The sequence below is a fragment of the Parasteatoda tepidariorum genome, chromosome 2, assembly GCF_982258835.1.
Source record: "Parasteatoda tepidariorum strain Cologne lab strain chromosome 2, Ptep-v5.0, whole genome shotgun sequence".
Taxonomy (NCBI): domain Eukaryota; kingdom Metazoa; phylum Arthropoda; class Arachnida; order Araneae; family Theridiidae; genus Parasteatoda; species Parasteatoda tepidariorum.
In genome coordinates this window covers 124,127,889-124,151,373 of record NC_141756.1, presented here as the reverse complement: position 1 = coordinate 124,151,373, position 23,485 = coordinate 124,127,889, and the positions used below count along the sequence as shown (strand labels likewise).

The following is a 23,485-nucleotide window of genomic DNA, read 5'->3' as shown; positions in this document are numbered from 1 at the left end:
ATTACATTGGCAAACAACACTCTTTTCGAAAACAACAAATTTTCAAATGTAATTGGGGTTTTCATTTTTCTTTTTCAGACTCTATGATTTTGCTTCAAAATATTCTGCATTCCAAGAAACCTTTTAACTGTGAATCTTTTATAATAATAATAATATTAAAAAAAAAACACTAGAGTGTTCAATATTTGCATCATAATCACCGTTTGTAATTTGTAGTTTTCTCTTTTTTTAATTGAGTAAAATACTGTATCAATCATTCATTTTATTTATGAAGATTAAGCAAACAATCAAGTAAAATTTTCAAAAAAAAAAAAAAAAAAGATAAAATTAACTTACATTTTAAATAGTCTTCTAGATCAATTTTAAAATTTTCCAGTTTTCAATTCCTGAATAAAAACGTCAGTAAATTTAAAAAAAATTAACTTTGGTATCCAGTTAACGGAGATCTGTTTAAGTGAGATCTCTCTGACAAAAACTTATACTATATACAGGTTTCCTGATATGGAAATATTGATAAAAACTAACTGCAATCAGAGAGCAACGCAAGAATCAAGCAAGCTGATCATCAGACTCTAAACCAGTAATTTTGTCGCGGCACACTTTTAACGATCTCGAAATTTGACTGCATACAAAGAAAAAAATAAATTTAAAAAAACATGTTGTTTACTTACCTTTAATACACTGTGAAAAATTACAGGTCAATGAAAATAGGGAAATGGAGAAAAAAAAATATGATTCACACTATTGTATTGATATATTTTGCTTTGGCTACATTTATACAATATTAGAAAGCACTCCTTTTTGCAGACATAATCGTGTAAGCTGATGAAAAGATTATATCTTTCATTTTCCGGATTTTTCTTAATTTTTTTCCTTCAGATTTTTATTATTATTTTTTCCCCCTTTTTTCATTGTTCTGTAATTTTTTTTCATGTTTTCTCCAGATTTTGAACTTATTTTATGAGTTCTATTTACTTGCAGCTTAAGCGCATCAAATAAAACTTATTGTTTTTCTTCTTTTTGCATTTATTTATTATGCTATATATATATATATATATATACCTTGTAACTATTCACATAAAGTGTTGGTCAAAATCTTTTTAATCCAAGTGTTGAAACAGAAATTCTGTTACCCCTATAAATATTTAAGAAAAATCTCTGAGTAAAAGCCAGAGAAGTTGACAGTCATGAGATTGTGCAGCCCTAACCTTCAATACCCTCTTGGCATACAATGGCCTGTTGTAAGAATGCTTTGCTTTTATACTTGAACAATAATGCAGTGAAGAACAATGCTTGGTGCTACTTTTCAAATAAATCTCTTGGCATGGTTCATTAAATTTTATTCTTTCATTATTCATTCTGCTTATTTTCTTGATGAATGTAGCGAGGAAAAAGTTATTTTCACAATTTTAAAGTAATATTAAAAAAATGAAACAAGATAACTTGTAAAGCCAAACTAAAAATTCTTTATTTAAACTATTAGCAAATGTTGATACATGCCTTCAAATCATATTTAGTACAAAACATTTGAGTTCATTTGAACACTTGTGATAAAAAGTTTTTTATTTTAAATTCTACACATGCAGCAGCCTATGAAGGGTTAAAGCCTACTGAGCCCATACAAGTTTTTGTGACTCTAGACTCTGCAGTGCAAATATTGGGTGGTCAACCAAGTGAGGAAATCCCCAATGTTTGGTACTCATTCAAGGTTCTCACTCAATTTCAGAAGGAAAAAAAAATTCCCTGACTTTTTCAGGTATTTCAGGAAAAATTCAATGAAAAATAAAAAATCAGTGAAAATTTTTCATCAGAAAATGATTTTACTTTTTATTTGCAGTGACAAATACTAGATTTTGTGACCAAAACAATATCATTGGAAGAGGAATAAAACATGCAAGTTTGGCTAAAATGTTAAATTTTTGAAACAAATAACTGTAATAGATATCAGAATTATTTAACTCAAAAGTCTACATAAAAACTGTGGTCTACCAGTAAAAAACTTTTTAAGAGAGGGGGGAAAAAGACTAATTATTGCGAGTAAAAACTTATTATTTTTTAACATAAATGATACTATTTTGTGATTTTTTTCTATTTTTTGAACATAATTAAACCTATTTTGCAGCAGGCCTCCCACGCAATTTCTGAAGAAAAAAAATTTCCTGACTTTCCCAAGTATACTAAGTAAATTTCAATGGAAAACCAAACCATATTTTATCATACTATGCAATTTTTCATCCGAAAATTTTAAATTTTTTTTATTTATTTGTAATGTTAAATATTAGATTATGTGAGCAAAAACATATAATAGAATGAGAATGGAAATATAGAAAAGTTTCTCTAAAAAAGGAATTCCAGTTTAGACATACTTTAATATAGTCCTTTTAATATAGACATACTTTATAAAATGACTCTACTAGATGCTAAAATTAACTCGAATCTCGATAACTGATTACTGTTACTGACAATTCTAAGACTGATCTATTACCAGGTATGTTGGAGAATTTTTCCAGGTATTTTGTAAAAAATTACAACTTTCCCTGACAATTAGAGTCAAAATAAAATTCCCTGAAAATTTTAGGTTTTTTGTGTTTTCCCTGCCATTTTATTGACCCACTGAATGGATGAAAGGCTGTGTCAAACTTGCCTGGTCCGAAGCAAGAACTCTGGACCTAAGAATGAGAGTGCAACTTTACCACTGAGCCACCGGGACTCTCTACAGTTAAAACAAAGGCAAAAGGTATAACAGACAGAAATTTTTTTTTTAAATACAGGGTATCTGCTACATTTTAGATTTTCAAATCCATGACTTTCCAAGAATGTTTCCTTACTTACAATTGAAGTTACAATTTTTGCCGACAAAAACACAACTATAAATTTGAAAAAGCATTGTAATAACATTAACTGAAACGATAGGTATAACTAAAACTGTTATACTCTACATTTTCATATTAATAGATTTCAAACTTAAAAAACAGAGTAAAGAAAGAGTTGCAGCAAATAAAATAGCTGAAATAAAAATACAAAAGCAAATAACTAAATACAGTCAGATATATGTTGTTATTTAAAGTTGTTTTATTTCTTCTTAAAAGTGTTATCTAAAAAGCTTAAACTAGAATTTTAAATTGATAAAATAAAAAAAATAAATAAATAAAAAATTCTGAAATCACATAAGTTTAAAAGTTAATTAATTCACTCTAGAAATGACGTTCTTTCCTTCATTTTTTGAAAGAACAGGTTAACAACATTTTATATTTTAATAAAATATGACTGTGAGTGGGGATTTTGTTACAAATTTAGATATTCGTTTTATTGGAACACTGTGAAATTGGGAAAATTCTATTTTAAAAATTAGATTTTTCGGCGACCTAAATCCATGACGTCATGTTTTTTTAAAAAAAATAGTTAAAATCATAAGATTTTATGACAAATTTTGTTCATTACCGAAATCTATGACTTTCCATGATTTCTCATGACTTTCCAGGTGCGCAGTAGAGATTTTTTTCCTTTGAGGCACAGTAAAAAGTAACTGCTATTTTTAAATTATTCAAAACTATTATAAGTTCTCAAGTTCAGTAATAGTCAAGTTTAGATTATCAGTGTTTATAGAAATATTTATCTGTATCAACGTACATTTATAAATGTATTCTTAAAAAATCCAACGCTGTTTTTAAACGAATATTTAAAACTAAGATGAAACAATATTTATTTTTTTATTAACAGGAAATCCATTCAGAAAATATTTTGATTATTTACAGTATTATGGGCCTTAAGACAGCCTTGGAAGAAAATCTCAAGTGTTACTGTCAAAAACCAGTTTACGACATCCAAAAATTTCAACCTCCACGGTATGAAATCCTCTTTTTTCAAAATCCAGACACAAATCATCACTTTTGTATCCCTTTTTTTACAATAAAAATACTGTATTTCTTTACTTAAAAGGATTAATTAAAATGAGCACTGCATAACACTCATATAAACAAACTGCAATTAGATTAAATGTAAAAAAAAAATATCTCTCGTTTGCAATTTAATTGACACTTAGTCATTAATATAAAGTGACTTTAATTCAAGTTAAAAAGAAATCAAAAATTTAATAAATATCTTCAATATAGAATTTTTTCACAATAAACAATCTGTGTTCAAAAGTCGTATTCTTCTATAACAATCTCTTCATCAGGCAATATCTTGACATCCGACTTGTTTGCATTGTTTCCTTCATCATTGGGATACTCACTCTCTTCCGCTTCAAAACAAATAGTTAAAAATTTTAAATTTTACAAGAATAAAAGTAAGAAATCAATAATGATGAAAATGAGTATCAATAATGGTGAAAATAAAGATCGAAAGATACGGAAATGAGTTTTCCTTACCTTTTAAAAAGATATAGAATAATTTTCAATTTAAAAAAAAAACATCCTTAAACATATGTTTGTATCTCATTAAATTTAAAAAACTGAATTGACAGAATACTACAAAGTATAAAAAAGTCATTAGTATAAACCAAAGTCAAAAAAAAATTTCTGATAATTCAATATACCTTGCACTTTAATGCTGCTTCAAATTTATGTTACAAAATTAAAAAAGAGTAATATTTTTGGAGGGAGTGACGAAATTATTTGCGGTAAGAGTAGGAGTTATTTTCTAAGCATATCTGAAGATTTTCTTAAAGCAAACACAGATTATTTTTTTTAATATTAAAATCAGCAGACAGAAAACTATGTTGAAAATTTTAATTACTTTTCGTTAATTTTTTTAAAGATATCAAATTAAATAGAATTTTAAAAAATTAAGAATTTTTTATTTATTTATTATAATAGTTCTTAAGTATCAAGAACAAAATGCAGCTTTCTAAACTAGCTAACATTTGGTGAATGAAACAATCACCAAGTTACATTAGAAATAATCATACCTGCCAGCATTGGAGAAATGAAATCATTGAGATTTTACAAGCGAAATTTTTTAGGCTAGTAGTAAAGTTTTACATCACGCATAACCAAAGTCAAAAAGAGAAATTTCAAATTGGATATAATGAAAGCAGTTACATTTAGCGAGGTAAAAAATATGTATATAAATCTTAATCTGAAAAAGACTTTTTTAAAGCATTATTAATATTTACTTCAAACTATTTTAATTTATAATTGTCGTCTAACAGTCGACCCAATTTTTTGGGTTTACGACTACTAACGTTCAACTCCGCAGAATTATAATTTTGAACCATATCCAGAAGACAAAGGAACTCCTGGATCAAGTATTGGGAGAAATTTGTCTTTGTGGAGGACTTTTTGAACTAACCCGCATTTGCGTTACATGGAGAGGAAAACCACAAAACACTGCCACGGTTAGACGGCAAGGGGACTCTACCCTATGATCTGTCAACCACTGAAGATATTTTTACTTAAACTATTCACAATCATTATACTGTAGTACCGGCATTAGTATTATCTGTTGAGGAATAAGAAGTATTTTTGCCATTAAAAAATATTTTATTGCCAAATTTTTTTTAAAATTTCTTCAACAAATACAGAAAAATTTGAGAATAGGCAGGTAAACAGGAGATAGTCGTAAAATACAGGAGTTTTGGTTAAAAAAACAGGAGACTTGTCAGGTATGAATAATGTAACTCTAGAGAAAAAGATCAGAAAGTCTTTTCTTGAGTGAGAATGCACGTTGAAATGAAGATAATAATATTTGTTTTCTTAGAAAGAAAGATGTGTAATTTATGAAAGAGCAAAATGCTTTGCATTTATTTGCATAAGAACAATACAGTATAACTGTACAACAACAAAGATTTAAATGCAAGTTAGCGTTCACAAATAGCGGAATTCTACAATGCACATATTACTTAATTCTATATATGTATAGAAAATTTTTTTTAGGTATATATTTAGAAAAAAAAATCAATACCTTGGCAAATATTCAAAATTAAAAAATATATGACACTTAAATTTTAAATTTCATTGCAAAAAATATAAAATTTTATCGAATATTTGAAATCAACGTTCTAATTTTTGTCTAAATTAGAACTAAAACATATTGCCTTTTTTGACAACTGCATTTAAATCATTAAAAATATTTTCTCATAGCATTTCAGTTTAAGTTCTTTTGTTCTCCTACACGGTCTATACTTTTCTGTATTTGTATTGTTTTTAAAATGGTTCCAAGGAGTAAAAAAAAAGTCATTTTAGATTTGTTTCAAAAACAAAAATTTTCAAAAACTATAATTTTTATCACTTTTATATCTTTAAATAATCAGTTGCTGAAAAATTTAGTGTTAAGAGTTACGATTCTGAGACCTGTACAGTACTGAGTAAAAGAATGGTATAATCCTCTTCTCTCATTAAAGATAGCATTATCTCAACATATTTATCTTAAGCACAATTTTATATTTTATTTTATAACCAGTATTGAACAGTCAAGCCAATTTCAGGTTTACAACCATCAATGCTTTACTACGTTGTCTTGTACATTTTGAACCAAACCCAGAAGAGAAGAAAACTCCTGGACCAACCTTTGTAATGATGCACACAATTTCCTTCTTAACACAAAATAGAGGCATGCTGCTTGAGAAGATATCATTTTCAATACTCATAAAACATTTTCTTGAGAGTGTAAAGATAGATGTATCTAGTTCTTCAAACTGGAAAAAAATAATAAATAAAAAATAATCAAAACACAAAATTTCTCAAAAAAAAAAAAAAAAAAAAAAAAAAAACAATCCTTCACAAGGTATATAGATCATAATTCTTAATAATGAAAACCTAGAAATATTTCCTCGCAGAATTATGATATATAGTAACTGTTAGGTTATTTTAAAAGAGCAGAATGAAACTTTATAAAAAATAATGTTATTTATGCCCATACAAATTTTATACCAATTATAAAGCATGGAAGAATTAGTAGCTTTTGGAATTTGCTTTGGTTCGTTTTCGAATTGAGGCACTGTAACATATTGTCTGCTTTATTAATAGAAAAAATAAAACTATAATTTTTTTTCCAAGAAAAAAACTATTTCGAGAGAAATGAATGTTTTCAGTTGCATTATTTTTCAAAACTCACAACATAATAATTTAGACAGCAAGGAAGCATTGACTGTATTATTACCAAAAGAAAGATAACAAAATTCATTTTTCAAAACTACAATTAACCTTCAACCACTCACATAAGTACAGAGAAGTTAACATATTTTTTATTACGTGGTAATACCTTTGAAAGCAATTTGGGTTTAAAATTTTGCCTTCTTTTTTTAAAAAAAAGTACAAAGTAACTATTAAAATAAAGTCTCACCACTAAAAGCATATTTTAGAGATTTTTGCTACCGCCACTGGTGTAAGATAAAAATAAAAAAAGGAAAGAAAATTTAAAAAATGAAGGCAAATATAAAGTTACATGATATAAATCTTTCAAAGAATCATCATTTATACCTTTGATAAATTTTCATTAAACTGAGGTTTGTGCAATGCTCTCCATCTCCTATTATTCACAGAGGACAACTTAAACATCAGACATCCAGATGCCAAAGACACAACACAATCATTCATTGTGTCATGACTTTGAAATATATATATACACTACCTTACAATATTTTTTAAAATTTCTCAAGAAATACTTAGAGTATTATTTAGTAATTTAAGCAGTTTTTAGTTCATCAGATTTTTTATACTTCGCAACAAAGTTTAAAGCTTTCAGAATTTTAAGAAACTGATAATAAATTTTTAAAAAAAAGTATTTTTATACACCTATGCAAGAAAATCAATTAAGAAGCTTTTATAGCTTATTTTGGTAGTGGTTTGCAATAACAGCATAAAATTTTATAAGCCTAGCTAAAATATTTATGGAGATTAGTCAAAACAAATTTCTTTGACTTATGTTTTTTTGCTATAACTGTAAAAATATTCAGTACAATTAAACAAATTTTTAGAGAAATTTAAAACTATTTACAAAAATACTGCTTTAAAATAATCCAATAAGCTCAAGATATGAGTATTTAAAGCAGTTTGTTTATATTGCGCACGTACAGAAAATTAAAAAAAAAAATTTTCTTCATATTTTTCTAATGAATTGTATTTGGCAACTAATGAAAAACATCTGATTTCAATATCTTAAAAATTATCAATCAATTTTTGTACTTTTTAAAAGAAAGCTAAAAATGATAAGGATTTTTCCACAAGTTTCATTTTGTAAGATACAACAAGATTTATTAAAAATAACACTGGCAAAAATAGCCAAGACTACAAAGTGAAATTTGCGAATTTAAAAAATACAAAAATTACTTAGAAAATTGCTGGAGACTTTTTAAGATATTTGAATCAGTACTCTTTTTATTAGTTGCTAAACGAGGCACACTACAAAATTATGATTAAAAAAATGTTTAATCGAGACCCCCCAAAAAATGAAATATTAAGATAAGTTGTTCTTAAAATATTCTGAATTTTTTTAAAAAAGGCAAAGATCATTTTATCTTCAGACAAAAGAGTACAAGGCTGCAAGAAATAATAAATTTTACGTGATTAGTTTTCTTTAGAAATAAAAGATTTAATTTAATAGCTCTAAAACTAATTGGAAATTTTTAGAAAGAAAGAAAAATATAATGCATATCTTCAGACTTATGAATATGTGACTTCAAAAACTCCTAACTATACTGCCAAGAGATTTTGCTTAACTAAATTGCACAGGACAGAAAAAAAAATTCAACTGAAACAAGTGATTCCAAAACAAGAGAGTGGAGTATTGCAAATAAATCAAGTGTCTCATGACTTTCAGTCCCATAAATTTTTTTTAATGTCCCAATAAAGCCTTTTACATGAAACAAATTTTTTAAGAAACAAGAATTTAAAAAGTAAATTTCTACTTTTTAATGAACATACAATATTAAAAAAACTCCGCAATCATAGAGTCTTTGGGTATTGAAAACTTTGCATTACTTTCTAATTGAGCCCGCGTGGCAGAACTTTTTCGAGCAATCTGCGACAGAACTCTCAAGCACTAATATCTTTTCTGCAAGATACTTTTAATAATAACAAACATATACGTTACTAATTAAAAATGAAAGAGCTGCGCTTAAAAAAAAAACTATATAACTATATTTTAAAAAAAACTATATAAATTTTTAATTGAACATGCAATAATTATTCATTCTAATATTATGGGTTATATTCTCGCATTTTGTTGGGGGTTGAATTATTTCCTTCTTCGTATTTTGTAAATAATCATCATAACAAATAAAAAAAAAAAACAATTAGAAATCATAAAATCCGTAGAAGTATAATTGCAAAAAAAAAAGATCAGTCAGAAATCACACAAATCGGACTCCTCAAATGTATGCTTCGTTTCAAGATCAGGCTGTTGTAATAAATATTGTATGAAAAATATCAGATTTAAAAATCATGGTGAAATTAATAGTAATAACTGCCAAACATTTGATAGAATTATTGCCTTAAGTAAATACTATAATGCACAATTCGAATTTTCGATATTGAAATATATAGGAATATTTAAAATCCAAGTGAAAATCAATATCAACATCTGATGAAAATACAAACAAAACATTATTTACACACCGACACATCGAATTATGATACTACCAGCATAAATTAAGCAAGTCAAAAAGTGATTATAAAAATGCAGGATTCAAATATTACATGTAAATTGTAGTAGAAAAGAAAAGGAATTTTTTTTTTAAAAGAAAAATCTTTTTGCAAGAGCTCTGTAATGTTCTGCGACAATGTCACCGCGATTCTGCCACAGGGTAATTGAGTAATGCTTGATAGAGGAAAGTTTGGAAAAGTTATGGGCACAAATTTGAGCAAATGTAAATATAAAAACAGAGTGTTTGGTTTTAAGAAGACAATAATTTTGGGGGTTCTTCAAATTTGTGGACTAAAAGATACATAAACAATAGAAAACTATTTCTCAAAGTTTTAATTAAATTATTAGCAGTTTAAAAAAAAAGGTGATAGAGCACTCACGTAATCAGCTTTGCTTAACCAAAGTGCACATTCTAAGCTAACTTCAATTTTATTAACAAAGGGAATATCTTGCAAAGTAAAATCTTCTAAGTGAAATCTTCAGATGTCTTATCAAACAATTCCTAAAATAATACAATACAAGATTAGAAAACATCAGTAAATGAATTAAAGCGATAATTATTAAAGAGAGTCTGCATTGCATACCTGCCAACATTGGAGAAATAAATTGAACTCAATCTTTCTGTTAAGTAATAAATAGTTTATTTTGACGATTAAAGATGTGGTATTTGTATTCCTTTTTATTTTATGATTGTTTAGATTTAAAAGCCTTCTGAGCATATGATATTTTGTGGAATTGTATTTTAGTAAACAGCATGCTTAGAAGAGAAATTAAAAATGCAGAATAAAGTAGATAGAAGAATGATATTTTTGTCAAAATAAGTTCTGCATTTAAGAGTTGCTGTAATTCTGTGTATTTACGATGCAGCGACTTCATGTTCAGAAGTGCAATTTCATTTAGACCACACAGTCACCATATCAACTTTCTACTTCATAGTTAAGTACCTATATATTCGACAGAAGCTTCGAATTTACTAGTCAAAAATTCAGAATGGATATCTGTTGGGTGGAAAAAGTATCCAATTAGACTATAATACATTGCTTTTACAAAAACCTCACATAACAAATGCATTGTATATCACAAAAGATGACATTGTGTAAGAAAATAATAGCATAAGTTTGAAATCAGATGTCACAGTGGGAGCTGCATTTTGTTTCAGAATACAATTCTGACAGTTTGAGCAATTAAAGATTCATATATGCATTGAAAGTTTTTAATGCTGGCAAAACAAATGTATTATTCACTTCTTATTAGTCCTCATTTAATTTTTTAAAAAAAAAAATTATATTTTGTTGTTGCAGTTGTCTATTAAAGCACCAGGGTGAGATTTTTCTTGTTTATGTTTCCATTGGCGCCATCTATGCCCAAGAATTCGACTTCTGCCACACCCATACGTCACATCTATTTAAAGCGGATCCATTCATATAATCTTTCATTCATTCACAGATTGTAATTTTGACCTAAACCAGAGAACAATCAATCTCCTGTCCAGTACTCCCAGGGGCATAAAATGTTATGGGGACATGGAGGATGTTGTGACCCGGCAGATTAAATGTGAACCAGTCACCATTTACTACATGGAGAGTCTTCGGTTGGTTGAATTACACAATTTTTTATGTGGAACAAAACGTGTTGAGAACTTGGAGTGTGGCTTGACAGCAGTTTAGATTTGAATAAATGCAGTATTTATTTCTAAACTGTTTACATCAGGATTAGAGGATCTTTTTTAAACATTTTCAGATGAGTAGGAAGTACATTGTGATTTGACTTCTTTGAGGGGTCACCTAAGCAAAATAAACAAGTTATTTAGCACAATAAATAGTGAACCCCACATGAAATGAACTAAACTTACGCTTGGAGTAAAGAATTTTTCCCAATGCATGAAACAGAGAGGAAATCCCTTTTACTCCCATCTTCAGAGGAAGAAACACTCTCTTGCACAGTTAAGAGCTTTTAAAGTCTAAAAAAAATATTGATAATTTTAAAATAGGAAAAGAAAATTAATAAACATCAACAAAATGGAACTGCTAATCCATACAAGATGTCTTATGTGTGAGTGCAAACAACAAAAAATAAGCACCTTTTAAGCTCTCAAAAAATATTTTTAAGCACTATATACATTAACATAATGCTAAATAATTTTCAAAGACTTTGCATGATTATGTTTAAATAACCAGTTCCTGACAAAAAAAACCTCCTTTTTTTATTACTTTAGCCACCATAAAGAGATGGAGATTTTTCGGTTCGATTTCAGAGGGTGGAAAATGAAGCCTGACATTGAGAATCTCTTGCAAAATGCAGCAGAGTTGAAAATGAGAGTGCAAGAATAATTCCCACTGAACCCAGTTCAGTATAAACACATGCGTGCCTGCATATATTTAATCAAACATGTAAAATGATTGGCGCTTCCATACGCTATGGAACAACGGTAAGCCGAAATCAGTAGTGCAAGTGGCAAAACATGGTTTTGGAGCACCTTTGGAGCAACAAAAAAGCAATTTTGGAGCAGTGAAACGAAGATTTGGGGCATATTTAATACAAAGAATTAAAATAAGAATTTAATAACAAGAATTTTTAATTTTGCTCATTAATGACATATCTTATTTTTTACACTTTTTTGAAGGTCCCTGCATTAACAAATTAAGTTTCTTTTTGCTATCTTCCAATGCTGTTAAATATTCTACTATTCTCGACTTAACCTCAGATAATAGGATCGGTTCGCTTTCTATAATCAACATGCCTTTATTATTTAACCCATCTTTCATACTTTCTTCAGCTGTGGCTAAAAGATCATGAGAAGCCTTCAATTTTTTTTGCAAATCAATTTCAGCAGCTTTCAATCTGCTTTTCTCAGTTTCAGTGTTTTCATATTCTTTTTTCTCAACCTCTAATCGAGCAGAATAATTTTTAAATGCTGCAAGCGCCACTTTAATCATATTGTTATCAACTTCAAAGTTATTTAAACCCCCTATTTTGTTAATATGTGACACAACTTGTCTCAAACCATTAACACTATGCGAATTTAAACTTGCCCCATTATCAAGTAGCTTTCTGTTCACACTAAAACCTCTTTCAACATCAACATGTGGTATGCACAAAAGAGCATTAAAAAGCTTTGTTAAAAGAGGATATTTGATATTTCCCAATCTATATTATCTTTCTTCACAAAATAGTTTTTCCAAAACACATCAATTGGTGCATATTCATTTGAGTCAGAAGAACAACTTTCTGGTTCCCCACGTAACAAAGATGCCTCTTCAGGTTTTATAATGGATGGGGTTACTGTTGCCAGATATCTTATTGGCTTATTAGAAGTGTCTTCCATTCTCATTACAGAATGCAACACTTTCAGATGGTACAGTAACCTATTTTCAAGCGGCAATGCTTTTAATAACTGTTTTGCGCATACTTGGAACTTAAATACATAGACTTTCTATCTGAAGAAGATAAGGACGTCATCGCAAGCAAAAGCAATTTAAATAAATTTAACATTGACTGGCTCATACTATTTTTTAAATTAACAATTACTTTATTTAATTCTGTAAAAGGTAATTCAAAACTCTTATTAATTTAACTATTATTTAAGGTTATCGATTGTATTCTTCTTAAAATTTAAATAAATGTTATTTGTAATAGTATATTCAACAAAACATTAACAGGATTAATATTGATCATACTGAAATTATAGAAATATGTAAAGAATTAAGCAAAGTAAGAAACTTTAATAAATTTATATTACAAATGTATATTCCAGGAGCATTCGGAATGTTTTGGGATGTCTTTAAGACGAAATTTGCTGTAAGGGTATTGAATGGCTCCTAATAAATTTTTATTAAAATTGGTTACCAAGCACAGTATTTTAATAATGAAATGATTAAAAAAATTAAATAATTTTTAAATGCAAATTAGCAAAAAGATAAAAATTTAATTAAACAAAAAGCATAGTTACTTTTTATATTTAAAAACATGATATTTAGGGTCAAACCAAGTAAACATAAATATTTTAAAGAGGAATGACATGCCAATTTGATGAAAATAATGCAAATAAGAGTAGATAGTTAAAAAAAAATTATTACAAAACACAAACATCATGGTCTTGTTTAGAAAAGTATTTGAACACACATATAGTAAAGGGGTAAAGATAAATAATTTGGTCCATTTTCATAACAAAAAAAAGGAAATAACATTAATTTTTATAATTAATAACACGTAACGAAAAAATAAAAGCTAATTTTGAAGGTTAGTGTGGGTCTTCAACTTAGATATCTTAAAATTGCCCTCCCCACCCCAAAAAAGCACTATCTCTTCCACGAGCAGTATCCCCCTTGTCCACACTATTCTTTTCATTCAGAATTCTTCACTCTCCTTACAGAGTAGCATTCTAGGCAAATGGCAGAATATATTAATGAATAAACCAGTATATTATAGAAAGGACATGCTTTCTTCCCCTTGCCTGTAGCCCCCCACACACACATATTCCTTTTTGTCTCTCTAAAATGTTTTACCATTTGATTGTTGGTTTAATTCTAAGCGATAAAAAAACGACTTTTTGTTTTAAAAAATTGTTCCTATGAACTATACTGATGCTGAAAATTTAAGGACTTTAAAAAACAATGTATCAAAATTAAGTTCGTTTAAGGGCCCTTATTTTCCAAAATAAAAATTGAGCAATTTTTAAAGATTTTAAGGACCGTGGGAATCCTGTATTAATACAAACAAAAGAGCTAAGTTAGCAAACAAAGGCACTACACCTACAAAAACAAAATACATTAATAAATATTTTTCTTCTTGCTTTTTTGATTGATAAAAGCTAAATTTTAGTTTTATTCTACTGATTTTTTATTACTTTATAAAGAAAGCGAAAAAAATAAATATTTTTAAAGCCATAGATTTTATACTTAATTAATAATAATAAAAAACATAACAAAAGATACAAATTAAACTGAAGAACTTGTACCAACAAGGAGGTAGCTTTTATGCAAAGCAAACTACTTAATTGTTGTCTAGGAGAGGAAGTAAAACTTAGCATAAGTTTTTTCATCAGTTAAATAAATTCTGATATGAAAGAAATTAAATTATCCTGTCTACTTTCTAGCAAATCAATATCGGATTTGGAGCAATAAAATTGTTTTTCAAATAATTCTTTGCAATAAAAATAATAATTGAAATTTCAAATTGCTACACAATATTTATGAAAGAATTAACAATACTTTCTTAAGTACTCCACAATATTTATTCAAGTGCCACACATATTTCTTTCATAAAAGTTTAAAATCATGGCAAACAAAACAAAACATGACACACATTTTTTCAGCTATCTAACTAATAATAATTTAATATTATATAATATAATTAAAAATAATTCTTAAAGTATCCCTTTTGCAGCAAATAAAATTAACAAAAAGTATTTCACGACTGTTATTCTCAAATATGAAAACAACATAGAGTTTACCTTTAAACTGAGACATAGTCTCTTTTGAGACGGCAGATGAAAAATTGAATTCTGCAATATCGAATTTGCAGGTTAACAGCAAATGTTAAAGATATCTCAACCTCTTCCGAAGAACCCTTATGAATGCATGAAATATGGTTGTAAAAATTTTTTCAGCGAAAAAGCCTTAGAACAAGGAAGTTTAAAACAAGCGGATTACTTACTTCAGTCATGGTGACTCTTTCAATTTCAACAAGTTTAGTTGTCTCTGGAGCAAATTCCAAGGAGCAATATTCTTTTAACAACATCTTTACATTTATGTTGTGAATACAAATGTGTTGCCCATCTTCAGCTAAAGTTAAATGAAACAAAGAATGAAACAGTTACAATACTTTAGATTACTTTAAATTCAAACTATCTATATGTAGAATAAACATAACAATAAATGACTTTGGTTTGCCTAACAAAATAAATAAGAATGACAAGAAAAAAAAAAGGGAAAATATATTTTAAAAACTTATTAAGATTCTTCACACTTTGAAGATAAAAGAGAAATTATTTCAACTTTATAGTATAATAATGCAGTAAAACATAGATAAATAAATATCGTTAGAAAAATGTCACCCCTTTTCTTTCACAGTCTGAAATAGAATTCATACTTGAATCACATATGCCATGCTATTCAGACATTTTGAATCCCTAAAGGAATTTTCAGTAATTTAAATATTTTTTTCTTCCTAAAATAGAATTAGAGTGACTGCAATTCAGTAACTTACAAGTTAAAACCTCACCTATGAATTAGAGATTCATTGTGGATCATTAAATTTCATTTCACAGCTAAGTGCTATATTTATTTAATTGGACAACAAAGTACAATAACAGACATAAGGTCATTTCATTATTTAAGGTTGCTCTGAACAATAAATTTCACCATAAAAATTTTTATTTTAGGACAAATATTTAAAAACCTCAGTTTTTTATTTATTCATTTTTTAAACTTAGGCACAATAACATTCATTTCAAACTCAGACAATGACGAGACTGTTAAGATTTTTCTCAATGGGATTACAATAGGTTTATGTCCGGTGTTGCTTCTTATTTGCTAATTCATTTAGACTACTAACAAATAAAAACACGACACATTCAATGCTAACACTTTTTTTTTACAGCAAATACTTCCCGGAAAAATTTTAAAAAAACCTGTTTTATACTAATTTTTAACACATAGAAATTTTCATAATTAACATATACATGTTTTAATTTTTGACATATAGTACCTGGTCAACTGAAAACATTTAGCAAGTTTGGAAAACTTTTCTTTAATCTACTGAAAATTTAAGTACACAAGATCACAATTTTAAAGCTGTAACTGGGAATAGCATGATTTTAATACAGGCCAAAATATTCTCGTAATTTTTCCTATCTGAAATGAAACTTTAAATGAGAGGTTACCCAATTCATGAAATAGATGAAATGGCTGGATTTTTGGACTCCACAAAAACCTGTCACCACTAGACTTTCTGGTGATACATCAAAAAAAATGTGTGCATGTAAAAACGATATTGAATTAAAGGATTCTAAAAAAATTGAATTGCAGCTGCAACTGAAACAATTTCTCCAGAAATTCTTCAAATAACCATCTTTAGATGTCAATCATCAATTAATTATGTCTACAATGAAACATATAAGAACTTGTACTTTTTCTTATTTTTCAGTCGGAAATTAATATTTATACATGTAATTAATAAATTTGCATCTTAAAAGAAACTAAGAAAAAATGGAAAGAAACATTAAAATTTTAATTCTTTTTATGCATTAACATATTTTTATTAACAAATATATGATAACACTATATGATAGGTAAAAACAACATACTTTCATGTAATTCTTCATAAGACTCAGTTGAACTTGTTGAAATAAGATGTTTTCTCTCTGGTACATTACCCTAAAATGCAATTATATAAAACTTATACAAAATTTAATGTAAATATTTTTATTTTACAAGAGATAATTTTAACAAGTTAACTAAACTAATTCTAATTTTTTTAAGTAGTATATGTTTTTGAGGAACTAAATGAACTTTGGAACTAAAGGAACTAAATGAACTTTTTCTAAATGAACTAACTGCAAAAAATATTCTTAAACAAAATGTAAACAAATTATCTTAACCTTAGACAAATTATCTTAACCTTAGAAAAATTATCTTAACCCTAAAATTAGAGACACTAAAATTAAAATATGTACATGTCACCAACCTTTCATTCTTAAAACCTTAGACATATTAATCGCATTTTAAGATAGCAATATGAAGTAAAATATTTAGTATATGTATATAATGTATTAAATTTCAATAAACAATTTTTCCACATAAATTACATTCTTATATTATTTGAAAACCATAAAAAAGATAAAAACTTGAAATAGCTTTATTTAAAGCAAGCAGCAATAAGGGGGAAAAAAGTGACTGAAAAATTTAAGCTTAATTGTCCGAAAAATTTACATCATAGAAATGAATGTCAAGCTTTGTAAACTCAAATCAATAAAATTAGGCTATAATTTAATTATTAATTTATAGATAAATAAGATAGTAAAAATTTTGAAAAGAATCTAGAATTTTTATTTTAAAAGGTCTTTTTGTATTTTTTAAAAACCTGCAAAATTAATAAAATAATTATTCTATATGAATCAATCTTTATTACTTAATAATAATAAAAAACATATAAACAAATATAGACCAAAGCTTCCCTTCATTCAATTTGAAATTATATCTAAGAGCATATTCTCACTAAGTCAGTGTCAGCAGAAATGTAACTAAGCATGAATGTAGTTCATCCAATGAGAGGCAAAGATACTGTCTGATATGAAACAGTTTTACTGGCGCTCTCTTTTGAGCACAAACAGATTAATGATGAAATTAAGAGGATTTTTTTAAACTTTTTTCACAAAATATAAATAAATAATAAAAGAGGGGAAAATTTTCGAGATAATAAAAATTGGAAGGCAGTAGCAAAATACAACTCCTGTTAAAAACAATAGAGTTGGCATTTATGAAATTATGCTCTTATACTTATGCCCACCAAAAAAGGGAAAATAATAGAAAGGTTTAGACAAGAAATTTGTTTCCGAGGTAATATATAGCTATTTTTTTTTTTTTTTTTTTTTTTTTTTTTTTTTTAAATTACGCCCGCCATCGTCTTCTCAGACATAAGGCGTCTTGCAGTCCAATACAATACTGAAGTAGCTCCAGAAGGTGAGAGGGCACAAAAGTCATCAGAGGAACGAATGTCAAGAAGAGAGGGGCAATCTAATAAATGCTCCCCAGTCATTGGCGAAGTGCTACAGAGCACACAAAGAGGTGAATTGACCAAGTTAATTTTAAATAAATGGGCCTGTAAGTAGTCATGTCCGGTAATTAATCTAAGGCAAGCAACTCCCTCAGCTCTGGGAAGGAGGGAAAGGTGAGAGCGCTGCTGGTCGATCAGTACAAGACAGCAAGATATTGGCGAAGGCTGTAGCAGATTCAGCATTACCCAGGGTGCACCACGAGGAGGCCTGCCACACTACAATATATAGCTATAGAAGTCATAAAAAGACATTGTTTGCAAGAATATAATATTCAAATAATTCAAAGAAGAAACAAAATTAAAAATTTTGTTTGCTAATTTTGTTTTTAAAAGACAAACACTTTGTTCCAATAAATTTTTTTAAAAAAAATCACATACATTGCTTCTATAAATGAGCTCCTTAAGTTGATCTACATTCTGGTTTAAAGCAATATCCCTTTCATGAAGTAGCTGCAAAGAAGAAAAAAACTTTAGAATGTTAAATACCAAATTAAATCTTTTAAGTGATAAAAGTTGACGAATGTTATCAACAGGTTGTGGGGATACAGTTATCTTCTTTTAATGAACACTTGTGAAATAAATAACAGTAAAATTTTTCAATAAATCAATTAATCAAAAAATTCACAGTGGTCTTCTCTATACACAAACAAAAGTTTAATGAAATTTCACTTTTTCTGGGCAGTGTTAGCATTAAACTCTGAAAACATTGCATGTAACGAACATCAGAGCAAAATTCACTTAAAAAAGATATTAAGCATGAAGTGAAATATGATCCATGTTTTTATGACAATTCTTTCAAATTTACTTTATGTATAAGTAATATAAGGATAGTGAACACTCTGTAAAATATTATATTATTCAATGAGATTTTATCAAGAGACAATATTCAGTTCAAATATTTTCATTAATACATTAACTTTTCAAACATTAATTATTTTTAACTGTTACAGTTCATAAAAAATACAAGAAATATTAATATCACAGGTATAAATTTTAAAAATTAAACTTAAACTAAAAACAACGAATCAGATAAGTTGAAAATCATTAAATTATTGGCATAACTTTGACCTTACAGTAAAGGCAGATTCCATAAAGCAAGCCACTGGAGTGTCCATTTCATAAGCAGCTCTCTCTCTCTCTTTCAATGACAGAAAAGACTTCCTTCTGACCAGCCATAAGTAATTTCTGGAATCACCTAGAACATTCCTTTAATTAAATATTACTATTTAATAGTTCACATTACACACATATATTCTTAAGCAAATAATGAGATAAGAAAAAAAATCTCTTAAGCTAAGGGTTTTTTCAGACACTTTTCTAACTTTAGGGAGATTTTTAAAATATAATAAGATTTGGAGACTAGGGAAATTAATAAAATTTAACACCCATCAAGCGTTGAGCCCCTGGACTGGACAGAAAATCTGCAGCTTAAATTACAAAACAAAGCTTAGAAGAGCTATTTAGTCATTTCCACTAAAGGTGGTCGCAATACATTTGTGTAGACAGCATGATTTCCTCTAATCAATGAGTACAACGCTCTTGAAGGGGGGTCATTGTTGTACGCAAGAAACCAGTAGAGGAAAAAATTTTATTGACTGCTTACAATAGTACATAGATGGTTAGAAGTTTGGCGAAGATCACTTCTCCCAATCATGGCATCTACAACTGCAAGTTTGCATAAAGAGCAATTTTTGATTGCAAGTGAACGGTGATAGTTGTGGCAATGATTATTATTTTCCCCTGTGTTTCTTTTATCATGACTCATCCTGTCGCTGACATGATGAATCCTGAAGTGATGGAGAATCTCTCTCACTTATGTAAACATGTCTTCGTTTAATTGCGCAAATCCTGGTTTTCTTTTTACATTCAATGCAGCCGTTCATCATTTTTAACCATTATTTTGCAAAGATATAATATTAAGAAATAAAATTAATTGTTAAGAAATATAAGTCAAGTTGTTAAAAAATAAAAAAATACAATGTTCATTTTTTTTTAAAAATATGCAATTTACTACTTATAAATATTTTACTTTTATTCAATGATCATTTTTACTTTTTAATGCCAACTGATTCATGGGAGGGGGTATGCAGCTTCTGTTGTCCAAAGACCGGAGCACGGTGAGGTAGAAGACTGTCTTGGCTCCTGGTGGTGTTTTTTTTAGTCTGGCACCTACCCTTCGGCCTGTCCGGCTTGGGAGACCCTACCAGTAGCAAGCTACCTCCGGCATAGCCCTCCGGGTCATTGGTGCGCTCAAGCCTCACCGCCCCGTCAAGGCAGGAACACCTGGTCTTTCCAATGTTAGTTTCCATGAAAGCCTCCCTACCATGCTTGACAAAAAAGACTGTGTGCCTGACTTCCTCAGACAATTGTCCCTGGAAATCATCAATAAAATCCCTCCAAACGACATCAAAATATTCTCTGATGGCAGTAAAATGGACAGACAGACTGGCAGTGGAGTATTTATTGAAACACCTCGAGAGAACTACACTCTTCATCAACGAAACCCCGATTTTTGCTCCGTCTTTCGAAGCGAACTAATTGCAATCGACAGGGGACTAGAGAAAATCTTGAGTGAAGGGCACCTTGGAAATACTTGGATACTATCTGACAGCCGTAGTTCAATTCAGCACCTCAAAAATTGGGCCCTCATTGGAGATAAAACCAGTTTTTCGATCTTACAAAAAGTAAAGCTCATTTCCCAACAGCATGAGGTCCACTTTCAATGGATCTCGTCCCACGTCGATATCCACGGCAACGAGTTGGCTGACACTGTTGCAAAGAAGGGACTAGACCATCCAGTCCCCTCCACCTCAGAGCTTACATACCTTGAACTTTTTGCAAGGCAAAAGGCCCAGAACAAACAAAAGTGGCTGCTTCCACCTATTCACTACTGGTATAAAGCAAAAAGACCAGGACTCTATCTCTTCCTGGTGACAGGCAAACCAACACCTGCTTATCCCGACTGGCCAGTGGACACCTGAAAAGTCTCACATTTTCTGCAAATCAAAAGATCTTTCCTCTTTGCCCTAAATGCCAACAAAACCAGGCATCACCTGAGCACATCTTGAACTGTTTAGGGCTGGATTGGAACGACATTCATTCCTCTCCCATTCTGGTTTCGGATTTTCTTAATATCAACGGATTCATTGATCTGGTCTGACCCCGTCAGACCAGATGGGAATTAGCAACAACAACTTTTTAATGCATTTCTCTTTTTCTAATATCTAACTGAATTTATGATGGGGGCGGGGGTTGACTCGGAAGTTTCTCAGTCTTTCTAAATTCATTAACAAAGTTTTTATTTTTCTGTTCATGAAGATATTTATAAATACTAGTTCAATGAGCGTTTTCATACTGATTTTATATTTATAATTACTTATGTAATGACATAAGTCATTCCTCTCCCATTCTGGTTTCGGATTTTACTAGTTCAATGAGCGTTTTCATACTGATTTTATATTTATAATTACTTATGTAATGACATAAGTCGCAGCAGGCTAATTTCTGCCGCAAGTCTCCTTCCCTCCTGCACAAGTTGTTCAGTTTTTTTACAAAAAATATACAATTGATTGTTGATAACTAATCAAAAAGGGCAAGAATTTGAAATTACCCAACACCAAATGTAAAACATTATTGTAACAAATATATTATATTGTAACAAATACATTAAATTGTAACAAATTATTGTAAAAAATAATTTATAAACAAAAATACATATCGTCATTGACAGTAAATATAGCTGTATGAGCATTTTCAATAGAAACTGGTAAAGAAATCAGTGATCCTTTCTATCTTTTCATTAAGCATAATTTAATTTCATCTCCAACAGTTACAGAACTTGCATAGTTTTATGGAAACACTGTTTAAAAAAAACACAAAGAATAAATTTAAAAAATTATTTTAAATTTTTTTCAATACCTTTAAACTTGTGTGTTTAAAAAGATAAAGGGAAAAGCAAAGGCATTCCAACAGCTATATTATATGTTAAAAATAATTAGCTATCATAAGACAAGAACTAAGAATTTAAGATTTCAGAAGTAAAAAGTTATCTAAGCAACAAAAATGTGCTTAGCACTTTTAATTTCTGACTTCTAAAATTGTCTTTACTTTCAACAGGGGTAAATGTGGTAAAAATTGAAAATTTTAAAACAGAATGTAGGTATCCATATTTTAAAAGGGTAGAAAAAATTAGATACAAATCTTTATACTTTAAAAATATAAATATACTGAAGACTTATGATTGCTAAAAAAATATATAATTATAGGAAATAATCTCACTTTATTTAATTTAATCATTAATATTTTATTATTACATAATAAAGCCCTCACCGTGTAGGAAATAAAAAGCAAAGAGTCTTATAAACATTTTCTTAAACAAGAATACCAACAAACAAGTGTTTATATTATATATATATATATATATATATATATATATATATATATATATATATATATATATATATATATATATATATATATATATATATATATACATATATATATATATAAATATATATATAAATATATATATATATATATATAAATATATATATATATATAAATATATATATGTATATAAATATATAGATATATATAAATATATATATGTATATAAATATATATATATATATATATATATATATATATATATATATATATATATATATATATATATATATATATATATATATATATATATATACAGTAGAGTCCCGATAATCCGAGCCCCGGTTATCCGAGTTTCTGCAAATATTTTAAGGATTTTTTTGCTCCAGTTTATTTTTCATTTTTAAAAATACCGCCGAAAAATAAATCTGAATTTTATCTTCCAAACACTCGGGAAAACAAAATCTAACAACTCTATCCCATGAAATGATCGTTAATATCGTCAATAATGAAAATGAACCTAGTGAAGATGATGAAGACAGTGACGATGAAAATCAACATACAAAAATCTCTCACACAGATGAACTTAAAACTGTCGAAAATGCTACTGAATACATAGAACAACAAAAAGAGGCAACACCAGCCTTCCTGTTATCCCTAAAAAATGGCGAAACATTGCTGCAGAAAAGCACCAAAGTTATGTAAAACAAAAAACGATTAAGGACTTTTTGAAGTAAAA

The 23,485-nt window shown here is 28.4% G+C and overlaps 1 protein-coding gene across 4 annotated transcripts in view; it reads right to left on the bottom strand.

The window, feature by feature from the left end:
- Nucleotides 1-1,443: 1,443 nt before the first annotated feature.
- LOC147816156 (uncharacterized) overlaps nt 1,444-23,485 on the bottom strand; it is a 52,305-nt gene continuing 30,263 nt past the window's right edge. The window contains exons 11-19 of one of the 4 annotated variants that reach the window (XR_015431805.1): nt 20,413-20,732; nt 19,434-19,555; nt 18,739-18,810; nt 16,892-16,961; nt 15,241-15,368; nt 11,438-11,545; nt 9,966-10,087; nt 6,509-6,637; nt 1,444-4,243 (exon numbers count right to left, since the gene is read on the bottom strand). Coding sequence is in view for 1 of the 4 variants with exons in the window: in XM_087158267.1 (XP_087014393.1) it covers nt 4,157-4,243; nt 6,509-6,637; nt 15,241-15,368; nt 16,892-16,961; nt 18,739-18,810; nt 19,434-19,555; nt 20,413-20,434 (630 nt within the window). In the remaining 3 variants the exon portion in view is untranslated. Of the gene's footprint in view, nt 4,244-6,508; nt 6,638-9,965; nt 10,088-11,437; nt 11,546-15,240; nt 15,369-16,891; nt 16,962-18,738; nt 18,811-19,433; nt 19,556-20,412; nt 20,733-23,485 lie in introns of those variants that run through there. The other 3 variants (XR_015431806.1, XM_087158267.1, XR_015431807.1) reach the window with 3 other exon arrangements.